Source organism: Mesoplodon densirostris, chromosome 5 (assembly GCF_025265405.1).
Source record: "Mesoplodon densirostris isolate mMesDen1 chromosome 5, mMesDen1 primary haplotype, whole genome shotgun sequence".
NCBI lineage: Eukaryota > Metazoa > Chordata > Mammalia > Artiodactyla > Ziphiidae > Mesoplodon > Mesoplodon densirostris.
The window spans coordinates 78702979-78719927 of NC_082665.1; the positions used below are offsets into that span (position 1 = coordinate 78702979).

Consider the following 16949-nt stretch of genomic DNA (forward strand, 5'->3'; position numbering starts at 1 on the left):
TAATTATACCAACATTTATCATATGTGCAGTTGGGCATTTTTGTTCCCACTTTAAGGCCACTACAAATAGTTCTGTTATGAACATTCTAGTACCTGACCCTTAGCGAATATATATTTTTCTGTTACATACTTTGGGATATATACATTGGGGTAACATTGCTGGGTCATAGGATATGCACATTTTCAGCGTTAGTAGACACCCAGGAATACTTATTTTAAAATAACTTCTCCCATGATTTTGATACATAGCAGAGACTGTGAACAGCTGCCCTCGAACTGACTATGCCTGCCTCTTCTCCATCTCCTATTTTCTCTTTAGCTACACGTTCACAGCCACTTCCCTACGCAGCCTAACAAGCGCACAGAGATCTCAGAACCATAGCAGCCTTGTCCTCTCCAGGTTCCACTGTTCTGGGGCTCGGCCAGGAGCCTACATCTCGGACAAGGAAAGACCTGGTCAACAAGGGAGAAAGCAGACCCTGAGTCTTCAAATTCTGGAGGCCTGCTGCTCAGTTCCTCTCCTATCCCATCTCCACAAGAATGCAGGGTTCCTCTTGCTCCCCCAGAACCTGTGGTCCTTACTCTTCTCCCTCTTATGTTTCTATTCCTTGACCCACCCCAAGCATTTATATCTAGTTCTGGTTTTGTCAAGGCCAGTGGCTCCTTTTTTTGCCCTCCTAGAGTTTTATCTCCCTTGCCCCCTGGTTTTGGGGACCCTTGTAGCCCTAGCTGATAAGCCCCTCTATTCTACAGTCTCTATTTGTCTCCATGAGTTCTCATTGCTCATCTTCTACCAGGGAAAATCCAAACAAACAAGGGTATTTCAGAGTTGTCAACTCTAATGCACTCAGGTTACATTTTTCATCTTGTCTGACATTTGCTGGAGCTGTAATTTCTTCTGAATGTGCCTCTTCCTTGTCTTTCATCATCAGTTCCCTAGTTGAAAAGAGCATGTATACGCCTGGAGGGGTGGGATAGGGAGGGTGGGAGGGAGACGCAAAAGGGAGGGGATATGGAAACATATGTATATGTATAACTGATTAAATTTGTTATAAGGCAAAAAAAAAAAAAAGAGCATGTATAACCTCTGGATCAAATCAGTGGTGGTCCCAGAACTGTTGCTCTGACCGTTCCCTAATTCAAAGAACTGCTGCTGCTGGGAATCTAATTCACCCAAAGTCTCACTGTTCTCCATCTCTATTTCATATACATCAGGAAGAAGGCTGAAAAACAGAGAAAAACGATGAAAAAATATGTTAACCAAGTCCCTTTCAGGATTCAGTGTAGACGCAGACAGATAATGTAACAGGAATCGATTTTATGCATGTTATTGGAATAGTCCAAATGCAGTTTGTGGATGAAATTTGACTGAGGGGCAACTTTTTAATTCCAAAGGGAAATTAGACATTTGTGCCCATGGTTTAGGGCTCCAAATCAATATTATTTTCATCACTGAATTTTTACTGAGTACTTAGGGTTGGACTTTGCGAAATCAAACTTAAACAAATTCTTCCTGCCAGTCTCCATATGGGTTCTGTTTTTGAAACAGCAAACGTTTTTGTTGCTGCTTTGTGAGTTTTTCTTTTTCATCTTTTTCTTCTGCTCTAAAACTATTACATCTAACCTTTGATATTATATGTTTTCTGTTTTAACAGTACCCAATATTTGAATGATATTATATAGCTACTAATAAGGCATTAATAGGGGTCTCATTTTTCATAAAAGCTACAAAATTGGAAACATGGTTCTTTCGAACATGGATCATATTCTATGTACTGTTAACACCAGATCTGTGGTGTGTCACAAATCAGGAACATTTAAAACACAACCGCCCCCACACACACCCATACACCCCACAACCAAACTTGCATCCTGAAAACTAAAATGCCATTTCTTTCAAATTATTTTCTTAAGGACTGTTTCCAGTGGTAGTATTACCCAAATTGTGAATTTGTCAACTCACAATACAATATTTTCTGTGCCACCATTTTCTGGGTTGGGAGAGGTGATGTTAACACATTTGGGTCTCATATCTGCAGGGGAATATTTGTTGATGGCACCTGGAGAGAGAGTGGGCGGTTAGTCTAAATTTTACCCTTCCACATTCTATCACCCAAAGTCAGTTCATCTTTTCCTGTGGTTGGAGGTGTTTCCAAGAGCAAGTTAATTTTATAAGGAACTCAGCAAAATATGTGCCTTCTGACTTTGCAATACCTTGTTGGCAAAGTCAGTGAGATATAGCAGTGATTGAGTCAAAAATTCTCATGCTCTGTGTGTCACAAGCTTGCAATATAATTCAAAGATATCTCTTATTCCCTTATAACATCTGGTTCTCTCACTCGAAAAGGAAGTTATTTCTAGAAAACAGTATTAACTATTGAAATTGTCTGCCCTATTTATCTTGAGGTTGGAAGAAGGCATCATTTTTTTTTGCAAGTGACAAGCTTGCCACTAAATATAAATCCTGAGTGCCAAGATGCTGAGAGTTCCATGAGCCCTGGGTTTTATGAGTGCCAGAAAAATCTGCATCTCTCTGATTCCCCATTAAACTTGCAGGAGCTACAGACAACCATTCAGGGTGGCCTCTATCACACTCCTAATTCCCGGCACAGACCCGGACTTGCTTAATGCTACAAGCTCTTAGGTTTGCTACTATAATCATGTCTGGAATTACAGCACATGGACAGAGACTGGGCAGCCTCTCTCAAATGCTTACTGTGAAAAGACTCCCTTAAACCCCTTGCCTGGCTGTGCCTGAGCCAGCTGTCTGAGAAAGAGGCTCTAGAAGAGATTTGTCCCCATGGCTCTTAAGAATTCAAGTCAGAAGCAAAGTTGATTTACAGTGACAAGATGAAACAGAAGTCCTTGGAGTGGGTGGAGGGTGGTGGCAGTGGGGTATTATGTAGTACAGTGATACCACTGTAATACTTTATTAAAGCTTTAGTAATCGATGTATAGTTTAATGGATAAGAGCACAGCCCTGGGGTCAGAATGCATAGGATTGAGTCTAGAATTTGCCAACTATTAACTGTCAGCTTTTGAGCAGTTGATTTAATGTCTGTGAACCTCAGTTTTCTCACTTGTAAAATGGGGATACTACTACTTTCCTTAGAGGGTTATCCTGAGGATTATATGATACAATCCTTTAAAAAACTTGGCACATAGCAAACACAGATTAGGGTTAAAAGACACTTTTCACTTTCTGGCAAAGACCCTGACAGTGAGACAGCAGAGCTCAAGGTCAGTAGGACCTGGGATTTTCTCTGTGGTTTTCTCATTGCCTCCTACTCATACCTAGACTTCACCACTCTTGACTGAAGTGAGAATCATGTTACTAAGTCAACTGGTGGATTGTGCAAAGAGGTATCTATTGCAAAAGCAACAGAAGAGAAAAACTTTAATGACTTACATCTGATTGAATGAACAAAAGGCTTTACAAATTTGACGATATAGTTCAAATCTGGCTTGTGGGTTCGGCCAAGCTGGATGATCCAGTGGGTGTCTGGCTAATTCTTCTAATTCCTTGTCATTGTGTAGAGGACCAAAGGAAAACACAAATATGGAGTAGCCCTGACACTTGGCTCCAGAGATACATTTCTTAAGACTCCCCTGTCTAAAGGGTTGGTTTCACCCGCAGATATAACAAAGATAACTTCGTTTTTCCTCAGGTTGGGGGTTCCTACATAGACATTGTCAATTGTCCACTGTAGGGCATGGCCAATAAAAACATCTCCATTGAGCTGTTGAAGGGAGTCTTGGAGATGATGTTTCATTTGGTGTATATTGTTATAAGTAACCAAATCAAATTCTAGGTAGATGGGGCTTTCTTCTGTGTTGGGCATATAGCCTGGAGGAGAGTATGTCAGGACTGCCACTCTGTCTCCCAAGGTGGAGGTCAGTGGATCTGGGGCCAAGTGAAAGTAATCAAGCACTGAGGTTATAAAAGCTTTCACTTCCTTAAACTCATCATTTCCTATTCTTTGGGAAGCATCTAGGAGAAAAGCCACATCCATGTAATATTCTTGAGGAGAGGCATCTCTGAGTTCATAAGTAAGACTTGGTTCTTCTTTTCTGCCATGGCTTTCCTGTCCTACAACAGAATAACTCAAGTCACTATTTTTAGTAGAAGGAAAACCTTGAAACTCTTGGCCAAGAATGGCAATACACAGCATGAGGTGTTGTCATACTTCATTCCCACACCCATGGCATACGTTACTAATCAATATCAGTACTTGTTCCCAGATGCATTCTCTAAGTACATCTCTACACAGTGTGTGGAGAGCCATTACCACTTGACAGGTATTCTCACATGTGAAGAAACCTATTTGTTACCCCGTCTCTGATCTTTGTCAAAGGATTGATGGATCCTCCAGCTATTTTCATATGCAAGGTGAAAACCATACAGCGATTTTTAGCGCATGCCACATGGTTACAAAATTTGGAGTACATACTGCATGAGATTTCAATATATGTAATGACCCCAAGAGAAAAGTAAATATGTCAAAGACACATTTATTGATGACATCTTTATATACATGCTTAAAATATGCACCATAGTATGATGTCATGAGAAGAAGTATAAATGCTGACTTTAGAGTCCAAATTCTGTGTAAGACATGACATACTCTAAGACCTTGGTACTCAAAGTACCAGTCTACAAACAGCTTATTGGCCCATGACAAGATAAGAAACTTGCACCATGATATAAGTCAACTACATCACTAAGCACACACATTATTTCATTTTATTTTATTTTATTTATTTATTGTTTGTATCAAGACCTTCTCAAGGAAGGAAACAATGCCCCAGTTACACTCTGATGCTACCTTCTTATCTTGTTGGAGGCCAGCACTTCAAGTGGCTCTGCTCTAAAGGGTCATGAAACCATGTCTACAATCATGGGGATGATGGCTGGTTGGCGAGGTCACAACAGGAAATGCCAGCTCAGAAAGACAGGAGGACGTGGTCAATGTTCTTTTTTTTTCTATGAAAGAAGTATGTTTGAGAACCTAATCAAGCAAGAAGTAGATTCCTAACTGGCAAAAACTTATTACTGTCCAATTGTGCTTGGCCCATTATTCATGTTTTGCATCTATTACTTTATTTAATCCTCACAGCAACCACCCTCACAAATGAATTGATTAACCTGTATAAATGCCACAAAAGTTTAATATTGAAATAGAATGCAGAAAAACAACACACAAATACTATCAGATGACTTCTGAATGCTCAATGATCTCTGCATTCCTGGGGTAAACTCCACATTATCTTTTTTTATTTATTGTAGGATTTTTTCTGACAAATAACATTTGTATATATTTAAAGTGTACAACGTTCATCAAAAAGTATACAAATAAGAAATGCTAGAGAGAGTGTGGAGAAAAAGGAACCCTCCTGCATTGTCAGTGGGAATGTAAATGGGTGCAGCCATTATGGAGAACAGTATGAAAGTTCTTTAAAAAACTAAACATAGAACTACCATATGATCCAGTGATCCTACTCCTGGGCATATATCTGGAGAAAACTATAATTCAAAAGGATACGTGCACCCCAATGTTCATAACAGCACTATTTACAATAACCAAGACATGGAAGCAGCCTAAGTGTCCATTGACAGATGAATGGATAAAGAAAATGTGGTATATATACACAATAGAACAGTACTCAGCCATAAAAAAAGAATAAAATAATGCCACTTGCAGCAACATGGATGGATCTAGAGATGATCATACTTAGTGAAGTAAGTCAGACAGAGAAAGACAAACATCATATGATATTGCTTATATGTGGAATCTAAAAAAATGACACAAATGAACTTATTTACAAAAACAGAAATAGACTCACAGGCACAGAAAAGAAACTTATGGTTACCAAAGGGGAAAGGGAGGGGGAGGGATAAATTAGGAGTTTGGGATTAACATATACCCACTACTATATGTAAAATAGATAACCAACAAGGCCTATTGTATAGCACAGGGAACTATACTCAATATCTTGTAGTAACCTATACTAGAAAAGGATTTTTAAAAGAATATATAGATATACATATATATGTATGTATAACTGAATTACTTTGATGTACACCTGAAGCTAACACAACATTGTGAATCAACTATATTTCAATTAAAAAATTTAAAAATTGAATGAAAAAATTAATAATAAAGTGTACAATATTTTGATATAAGTATACCTTGTATAATGATTGCCACATCAAGCTAATATTGTTGGATTTGATTTGCTAACATTTTGTTTAGAATTTTTGCATCTATGTTCACGAGGAATGTTGGTCTGTAGGTTCCTTTTCTTGTAATGTATTTGTCTGGTTTTGGCCTCAAAGAATGAGTTTGGAAGCATTCCTTCCTATTTAATATTCTGGAAGAGTTTATGCAGAATTGGTATTATTTCTTCCTTAAATGTTTTGTTGAAGTCACTAGTGAAGTCATCTGGGCCTGGAGTTTTCTTTATGGAAAGTTTTGAACTACAAATTCAATTTCTTTAATAGGTTTAGGAATATTTAGTTTACTTCTCCTTGAGTGAGGCTTGGTAATTCGTGCATTGCAACTAATTTGCCTATTTCACTTAAAATGTCTAACTTATAGGTAAAAACTGCTTATAATATTCCTTGATTATCCTTTTAATATCTGTAGAATATTTCTCCTCTCTCATTCCTGATATTGGTAATTTGTGTTTTCTCTTTTTTACTGGTGAGTTTGACTATGGGTTTATCAATTTAATTGATCTTATCAAAAATCCACTTTTGGTTTTATTGATTTTCTCTTTTCTATTTCATTGAGTTCTGCTTTAATTTTATTACTTCCTTTCTTCTCCTTACATTAGGTTTAACTTGTTCTTCTTTTTCTAATTTCTTAAGATGAAAGTTGAGGTCATTGATTTGAAACCTTTCTTCTTTATCAGTATAGGCATTTAATGCTATGAATGACATCCTGCTTTAGTAGACAGTACTGCTTTAGTGGAATCTTACAAAGTCTAGTATATTGTGATTTTATTTTCATTCATTTCAAAATACTTGCTAATTTCCCCTTTGCTTTTTTCTTTGACCATGGATTATTTAGAAGTGCTTTATTTAGTTTCCAAATACTTGGGGATTTTTCAAAGATCTTACTATTGATTTCAACTTAATTCTGTTTTGGTCAGAGAATATACTTGGAATGATTTGAAACCTTTCAAATTTTGAGAATTGTTTTATGGTCTACAGTATGGTCTATCTTGGTAAATGTTTCACATGTACTTGAAAAGAATGTGTATTTGCTATTTTGTGTGCAGTGTTCTGTTAATATCAATTAGGACAAATTAACTGATACTGTTGTTCTGGTCTACGATATTACTGCTGATTTTCTGTCTATTCTTTTGTCAGTTACTGAGAGAGGTCTTGAAACCCACTGAGGGTCTTTTTTTTTTCTTAAGTCTTTATTCTCCTTGAGATTTATTTTGGATAATTTCTATGGCTACATCTTCAAGGTCACTAGTCTTTTCTTTTATCAAATCTAATTTCCCATTAATCCCATCGAGCATATTGTTCATCCTAGGCACTGCAGCTTTCACCTCTACAAATTCTATTTAATTTTTTTTTTTTACATTTTCCATGTCTCTACTTAACTTTTTAACATATGGAGTATAGTTACAATAACTGTTTTAATTTCTTCGTTACTTCTAACATCTTTGTCAGTTCTGATTTGGTTTTGAGTGATTGTGGTTTTGATGATGGGTTCTTTCTGCTTTTTATGCCAGACATTATGAAATTTGCCATGTTAGATATGGGATAGTTTTATATTCTTATAAATACCCATATGACTTGTTTTGGGAGGCAATCAAGTTACATGAAAACGGTTTGATCTTTTTGGGTCTTGCTGTTATGATTTGTTAGGTATGTCCAGAGTGGTACTTAATTTAAGGCTACTTATTCCCCACTACTGAAGCAAGACCTTCCTGAATTTTCTTCCCAGTACTCTATGAATTATGAGTTTTTCCAGTCTCGCTGGTGGTAACAGGCACTATCCCTGGCCCTGTGAGCAATGGGCATTATCCTCTAATCCTTTCAGAAGAATGTTCCCCCATGCTCTGGTCATTTCCTCAATACTCATGCTATCAGCACTCTGATGAATGATGAAGAGGCATCCTCTGCAGAGTTCTGAGTTTTGCTCTCTGAAGAGCTCTCTCCTCTCTGGTGTTCTGTCCTGTGAATTCTTACCACCTTGGTCTCCCTGGACTCTCAGCTCTGCTTCCTCATCTCAAGGAGTGCACTGGGTTCCACCTGAATTCCCCTTCCTGAACCATGGCCTGGAAACTCTCTCTTGGCAGTAAGCATGAGAAATCATAGGGTTCATCTCATTGGTTTCTCATCTCTCAGAGATCATTTTATTTCCTGAAGTCCAGTGTCCTGACAATTGTTGTTTCATTTCATATATATATATATATATATATATATATATATATATATATATTTTTTTTTTTTTTTCTTTTGGTTATTTCAATTGGTAGGTAAATCCAGTTCCTGTTACTTCACCTTGGGCATTTCTAATACATGAGAACTAACCATCTTGCTTGAGATATTCCTATGTTCTCTCCCTTCTTATGAAGGACTAAGAACTGGTCATTAATGTACCAGACTTTTCCTTTATCAGTACATTCATAGTTATTGAACAGGATGTTACATTTCATGAGCTGTTTGAAATCTATGCACCTCCAATCCTCCACCAAGAACCTAGTTTCAAATTCTTAGAATTTTTGATAAATATCAAGATTCTTAATTGCTAAATATAAAACTGGAAGTGCAGACAAAAGCATAAATATATTTGTCTATGCAATGGATGCTATATAATATACTTTAGCCCTAAAATACTGCCAAAACCTCTTCTAGAGTTCTTGGCAATAGTGTATGAGGATGTGTGGAGATTAGTTAAATGGACATTTCTTTCCTTTTGAATTTACAATCCTGGAATTTACTAATCATTACCTGCTCTGCCACCAGGATCTCCATTTTGGCTTTTTAAAAAAGGCCAATCAACACACTTTGTTAAAACATAAGGAAAAGTATTTCATAAATGTTCTGGTAGAAGAGGAAGGGGTAGAAATGAAAAAAGAGAAATTACAACTGATATCACAGAGATACAAAACATCATGAGATATTACAATCAATAGTTATATGTCATACATACTACTATATATAAAATAGATAACTAATAAAGACCTACTATATCACACAGGGAACTCTACTCAATACTCTGTAATGACCTATATGGAAAAATAATCTAAAAAAAGAGTGGATACATGTATATGTATAACTGATTCACTTTGCTGTACAGAAGAAAGTAACACAACATTGTAAATCAACTATACTCCAATAAAAATTAAAGAAAAAAAACCAGTTACATGTCAACAAATTAGACAACCTAGAAGAAATGGATAAATTTCTAGAAACATACAATCTTCCAAGACTGAATCAGAAAAAAATATACAGTCTGAACAGAGTGGTCACTAGTAGTAAAATTGAATTAGTAATCAAAAAGCTCCCAGCAAACAAATGTCCAGAACTGATCAGGTTCATAGGGGAATTCTACCAAACTTACAACAAAGTGCTAATACCTATCCTTCTCAAACTATTCCAAAAAATTGAAGAGGAGGGAACACTCCCAAGTTCATTCCAGGAGGCCAAAATTACCCTGATACCAAAGCCAGAAAAAGACACTACAAAAAGAAGAAAATTACAGGCCAATATCTCTGATGAATATACATGCAAAAATTCTCAACAAAATAGTAGCAAACCTAATTCAACAATATATAAAAAGGATCATACACCATGATCAAGTGGGATTTATGCCAGGGATGCAACAATGGCTCAATATTCACAAATCAATCAGTGTGATACACCACATTAACAAAAGGAAGGACAAAAATCACATGATCACCTCAAAAGCATTTGACAAAATTCAACATACACTCATGATAAAAACTTTATAGCACAGGGAACTACCCTCAATATTTTGTAATAACCTATATGGGAAAAGAATCTGAAAAAATCTATATATATGTATACAACATACACACACACACACACATAAGTGAATCAGTTTGATCTACACCTGAAAATAACACAACACTGTAAATCAACTATACTTCAATTTAAAAAAATAAAGTAAAAGCAAACAAAACAAAACAAAGCAAAAAATGTGGGTATGCAGGAAACATATCTTAACATAATAAAGGTCATTTATGACAAAGCCACAGCTAACATCATATGCAACGATGAAAAGCTGATAGGTTTTACTCTAAATTCAGGAATAAGACAAGGATACTCACTCTTGCCACTTCTATTTAACATAGTATTGGAAATCCTAGTGACAGTAATAGGGCAAGAAAAAGAAATAAAAGGTATCCAAATTGGAAGGGAAGAAGTAAAATTGTCTCAGTTTGTAGATGACAACATACTATATATGGAAAACTCTAAAGTCTCCACCAAAAAACCATTAGAACTAATAAATGAATTCAGTAAAGTTGCATGATACAAGATTAATACACAGAAATCTGTTGCTTTTCTATACACTAATAATGAACTATCAGAAAGAGAAAGCAAGAAAACAATCCTGTTTAAAATCACATCAAAAAGAATAAAATACCTAGGAATAAACTTAACCATGGAGGTGAAAGACCTATACTTTGAAAACTATACAATATTGTTGAATGAAGGAAATTAAAGATGATACAAATAAATGGAAAGATAGCCCATGTTTGTGGATTAGAAGAATTAATATTGTTAAAATGTCCACACTATCCAAAGCAATCTATGGATTTAATGCAATCTCTACCAAAATATCTATGACATTTTTCACAAAACTAGAACAAATCATCCTAAAATTCATGTGAAACCACAAAACATCCTGAAGAGCAAAAGCAATATTGAGAAAAAAGGGACAAAGCTGGAGATACCACCATCCCAGACTTCAGACTATACTACAAAGCTACAATAATCAAAACAGCAAGGTACTGGCACAAAAACAGACACATAGATCAATGGAACAGAATAGAGAGCCCAGAAATAAGCCCACATACTTATGGTAAATTAATCTACAACAGAGGAGGCAAGAATATACAATGGAGAAAAGAGCCTCTTCAATAAGTGGTACTGGGAAAACTGGACAGCTACATGTAAAACAATGAAATTAGAAAATTTCCTCATACCATATACTAAAATAAACTCAAAATGGATTAAACACTTCAATGTAAGACAGAAACCACAAAATTCCTACAAGAGAACATAGACGAAACACTCTTTGACATAAATTGTAGCAATACTTTTTTGGATCTGGCTCCTAAGGCAAAGAAAAAAGAAAGCAAAAATAAAGAAATGGGACCTAATGAAACTTAAAAGCTTTTTCACAGCAAAGGAAACCATCAACAAAACAAAAATACAACTTACTGAATGGGAGAAAATATTTGCAAATGATATGACTGATAAGGGGTTAATATTCAACATATATAAAGGTCTCGTAGAACATGTTATCAAAAAAACAACCCAATCAAAAAAAGAGCAGAAGACCTGAAGAGACCTTATTTACAAAGAAGACATACAGATAGATGGCCAACAGGCACATGAAAAGATGATCAACATTGTTAGTCATCAGAGAAATACAGATCAAAACCACAGTGAGATATCATTTCACACCTCTCATAATAGTCATCATCAAAAAGTCACAAATAACAAATGCTGGTGAGGATGTGAAGAAAAGAGAACCGTCCTACACTATTGGTGGGAATGTAAATTGGTGCAGCCACTATGGAAAACGGTATGGAGGTTCCACACACAAAAAAACTAGAAACAGAACTACCATATGATCCAGCAATCCCACTCCTGGGTATGTATCTGAGGAAAGTGAAGACACTAATTTGAAAAGATACATTAGACTTTGTATGATACATGAGATTTTGTGCACACACCTCTCCATTTCACACTGCCAACCCAGGCCTGTCTGGTGAGGTCACTGGCCCAATGTTCATAGCAGCATTATTTACAATAGCAAAGATATGGAAGCAAATTAAGTGTCCACCATCTGAAGAATGGATAAAGAAGACATTTTATATATATATATATATATATATATATATATATATATATATATATATATATATATATATATATATATATATATATATACATACACACACACACACACACACTGAAATATTACTCAGCCATAAAGGAAGAATGAAAATTTGCCATTTGCAACAACATAGATGAACATGGAGGATACCATGCTTAGTGAAATAAGTCATACAAAGACAAATATTGTATGTTTTTACTTTTATGTGGAATCTAAAAAATAAAAAAATAAATGAATGTAATGAAACAAACTCACAGATACAGAGAACAAACCAGTGGTTACCAGTGAAGAGAGGGAAGGGGGAAGGGGCAAGATAGAGGTAGGGGATTAAGAGGTACAAACTACTATGTATAAAGTAAATAAGCTACAAGGATATATTGTACAACACAGGGAAGATAGCAAATATTTTATAATAACTTTAAATGAAATATAATCTATAAAAATATTGAACCACTACGTTGTACAACTGAAACTAATATAATATTGTAAATAAACTATACTTCATTAAAAGAAGAGGAAGGGTTGACTTACCATGTTAGTGAAATATTTTTTCATACATTGCCCACACCAGAAATAGTACTCTTTTTTTTTCCAGTTTTCTCTTTATAAATGAGCAAAATCTCAATCCTTTTCCAAAGTACCCAGCAGAACTATTTTCTAAAGAGGTATATTTTACCTTCAACATCTCTAAATATAGGTTCTCTACCCATTACAGGATTAGCATGAGAATCAAAGAAGTTAAATGCTAAACTTTAAAATTTAGTCAAACACTAAATAATCACCTATGATTATTCTGCTTTGAGTCTAAATTATCTTATTAGGAAATATTGGGCCTTTAAAAACATTTTCCTTCAAGAAAATCTGGCAGAAGTGTGGATAAAGGTTACCCACAGCTCAGAGCAATGCTGTGCATTTTCTGGAAATGTCACCATGCCAAATTCTTATCTCCAACTCTGTGGAAGAATTTTCTCAGAATGGCAGAGGAGGAAGGGCTTGCTCACTTGTTATGACTTGAAAAGAATGAGGGATGCAGCTGGATTTCCAGGGGAGTGCCCCTAGGGATTAGCCTAATTTCAGCTGAGATTTAAGCCACAGGGCCAGGTGTGCTCCAGTAACTTTTGGGAGAAGCAGATGTGGAAGGGAATTGAGGGAGATTGAGCCATCTGGACTGGGATTACATATGCTGTGGAGCTATGGTGTTTGTGAGAAATCTCAAGATATGCATGAGTTATCTTGTGGTCTGCCTTGGAATTTGTACAGGGGCCAAAATTAGCCATGTGTTCTCTATAGGCAAGCTACATGGACAAATGTGGTTACTTTATATGTACATTTCTGTCCACAAGGACTGCAGCAGATATTTTTCAAGTTAACCTTTTTTATGACTTCCTATGAGTCTGGCAATGCTTTCTTTTTCAATTTTTCTATTTTCTCAGTATTGAACTGAGCATCCAGGATGCTTCAGGTCTTGTGCTCAGCTCCATGCTTATCTCCTCTCATTTAATATTCCACACAGCACTATAAGGATGAAATTATCATTGTGCCCATTTTACAGATGAGCAAGCTGAGGCTTGGAGGGGGCAAATGACTTGGTCAAGAAAAGACAGCTTGTAAGTGGTAGAGGCAGGATTTGCACCCAGCTCTGTGTAACACCTTCAGAAGAACTGCTCATCAGATTTGAGGGTGGAACAGACACATTAAGGGACACATTAGCCACCTTGCCAAAGGCCCAGGACCTGGTTTGAAGAACAAGGTTCTCAGTCAATGCTATTCCTAATGATTGAAGCTACTAAAGAAAGTTTTCTTCCAAAAGTAGGCAGTTAAATAAAATTTGCAGTATTTTCTTCTTTAGTCATTATGGAACAGTGGTTATGAGCAGAACCTTAGGAGTTTGAGGTGAGTCTATACCATTTGTTAGCTCTGTGATCCTGAGTCTCGCCCATGCCTCTGTTACATTATCTAAAAAATTATAAAATTGTTATAATAAACTATAACCTTATAAGGTTTTTGAGAGAATTAAATAAAAATTTCACAGCATATCCTAAGCACTCTATAAATATATTTTTTAGAAGGAAAAAAACATAGAAAAGTCTCAGATATCTGAAAATCCTACCCATGATACTGTATTCTGTAAACCAGAATTTCCCAAAAATGCAAAGTCAGCTGATATTAGTGGAACACAACGGACATGCGTACAAGCTCATTCTGTTGCATTTACACATACTTTAACTGCAGAGGAGTTGGAATGACTTACACACCTCTCCATTTCACACTGCCAATCCAGGCCTGTCTAGTGAGGCCACTGGTCAAGCTCTAGGCTGGGACACAAATCTCTTATGGTCTCTTATGTGTCTGTGACTGTGTGTCATTGATTTTATGCCAAAGGGAAATAGAGACATACTTTTCAATCTCTTATTTTGTTAGATGCGTTCCTCTCTCCACCACTTGCCTGAACAAGTAGGAGTCACTGTCTTAAAATGGACTTCATCATTTTCCCCAAAGACAGAATAAATATCTTTCTTGGCCTAGACTTTTCTAGGTGGCACTTGGTCCAAACGACTCACTCTTGCCATCTATGTCACACTCTGAAACAACAATCTACAGAAAGGTACAAGCATACTGAGAAAAGTGATGCATGCCTTAGGAGTTATTTATACCCAGACCACATGGATCTTTGTTTTCTTAAAAATTTTATTGAAATGTAGTTGATTTACAGTGTTGTGTTAATTTCAGGTGTACAGCAAAGTGATTCAGTTATACATATATATATTCTTTTTTAGATTCTTTTCCATTATAGGTTATTACAAGGTATTGAGTGTAGTTCCTTGTACTATACAGAACGCCCTTGGTGTTTATCTATTTTATATATAGCAGTGTGTATATTTTAATCACGAACTTCTAATTTATCCCTCCCATTTTGGTAACCATAAGTTTGTTATCTATGTCTGTGAGTCTGTTTCTGTTTCATAAATAATATCATTTGTGTTGTATTTTAGAGTCTATATATAAGTGATATCATGTAATATTTGTCTTTCTCAGTCTGACTTATTTCACTTAGTATGATAATCTCTAGGTCCATCCATGTTGCTGCAAATGACATTATTTCATTATTTTTTATGGCTGAGCGATATTCCATCGTATATATACATCACATCTTCTTTATCCATTTATCTGTTGATGGACATTTAGGTTGTTTCCATGTCTTGGCTATTGTAAATAGTGGTATTTTGGTTTTAATGGTGTTAGTTTTTGCTCTGGCCTCTGGATGAGTTTATAAGGCCAATCTATCTGGCCTTATGTCCTTTAAATGAGTTATAAGCAGGAATTTCTAAAAATTAAATTAAAGAGACCTTCAATATGGCTGAGGAGTAAGATGTGGAGATCACCTTCCTCCCCACAAATACATCAAAAATACATCTACATGTGGAACAACTCCTACAGAGCACCTACTGAATGCTGGCAGAAGACCTCAGACTTCACAAAAAGCAAGAAAATCCCCATGTACCTGAAGGGCAAAAGAAAAAAGGAAAAACAGAGACAAAAGAATAGGGATGGGACCTGCACCTCTGGGAGGGAGCTATGAAGGAAGAAAAGTTGCCACACACTAAGAAGACCCTTCACTGGCAGAGATGGGGTGTGGGCAGGGGGGAAACTTCAGAGCCATGGAGGAGAGTGCAGCAACAGGGGTGCAGGAGGCAAAGCGGAGAGATTCCTGCACAGAGGATAAGTGCCGGCCAGCACTCATTAGCCTGAGAGGCTTGTCTGCTCACCCGCCAGGGCAGGCGGGGGCTGGGAGCTGAGGCTCGGGCTTTGGACGTCAGACCCCAGGGAGAGGATTGGGGTTGGCTGCATGAACACAGCCTGAAGGGGGCTAATGCACCACAGCTAGCCAGGAGGGAGTCCAAGACAAAGTCTGGAGCTGCTGGATAGGCAAGAGACCATTGTTTTGGGATGCGTGAGGAGAGGGACTTCCTGTTCTGTGTGCCCATAGATGGCAGAGCATGACCTAAGTGAGCTCCAGAGCCAGGCATGAGCTGCGGCTATCATCTCAGACCCCAGAGACAGGCATGGACCGCTAATGCTGTTGCTGCTGTCACCAAGAATCCTGTATGCAAGCGCAGGTCACACTACCACACACCCTCAGGAGCCTGTGCAGCCCACCACTGCCAAAGACCTGTGAGCCAGGGACAACTTCCATAGAAGAACACATGGTGTGCCTCAGGCTGTTGCAATATCATGCTGGCCTCTGCTGCTGCAGGCTCGCCCCACATTCCAATTATGGCTATGGTGCCCCTCCCTCTCCCCAGCCTGAGTGAGCAAAAGAGATCTAATCAGCCACTGCTTTGACCACCTCCTATCTAGGTGGTGAACAGACGCTTGAGGGTGGCCTACATGTTGAGGCAGGGCCAAAACCAAAGCTGAACTCCAGGAGTTGTGCAAACAAAGAAGAGAAAGGGAAATTTCTCTGTGCAGCCTCAGGAGCAGCAGATTAAATCCCTGCAAACAATTTGATCAACCCTACATCTGTGGAATAACTGAATAGACAATAAATGTTCCCAAAATTGAGACAGTGGACTTTGGGAGCAATTGTAGACTTGGAGTTTGCTTTCTGTGTCTGATTTGTTTTTGGTTTTATGTTTATCTTAGTTTAGTTTTTAGTGCTTGTTATCACTGGTGTGTTTGTGTACTGGTTTGGTTGCTCTTTTCCTTTTTTCTTTTCTTCTCTTTTTGTGAGTGTGTGTGTGCATGTTTCTTTGTGTGATTTTGTCTGTTTAGATTTGTTTTTACCATAAGTTTGGGGGTTCCATCTGTTCATTTTTTTTTTCTTTTCTTCCA

General features: G+C 37.1%; 1 protein-coding gene across 1 annotated transcript in view; it reads right to left on the reverse strand.

Moving 5' to 3' along the window:
* Positions 1–1959: 1959 nt before the first annotated feature.
* The window catches only part of COL6A5 (collagen type VI alpha 5 chain), a 110353-nt gene continuing 95363 nt past the window's right edge, over positions 1960–16949 (reverse strand). The window contains 4 exon segments of the mRNA XM_060098823.1: positions 1960–2060; positions 3410–3486; positions 3488–3584; positions 3587–4090. Of these exon segments, the coding sequence (XP_059954806.1) occupies positions 1960–2060; positions 3410–3486; positions 3488–3584; positions 3587–4090 (779 nt within the window).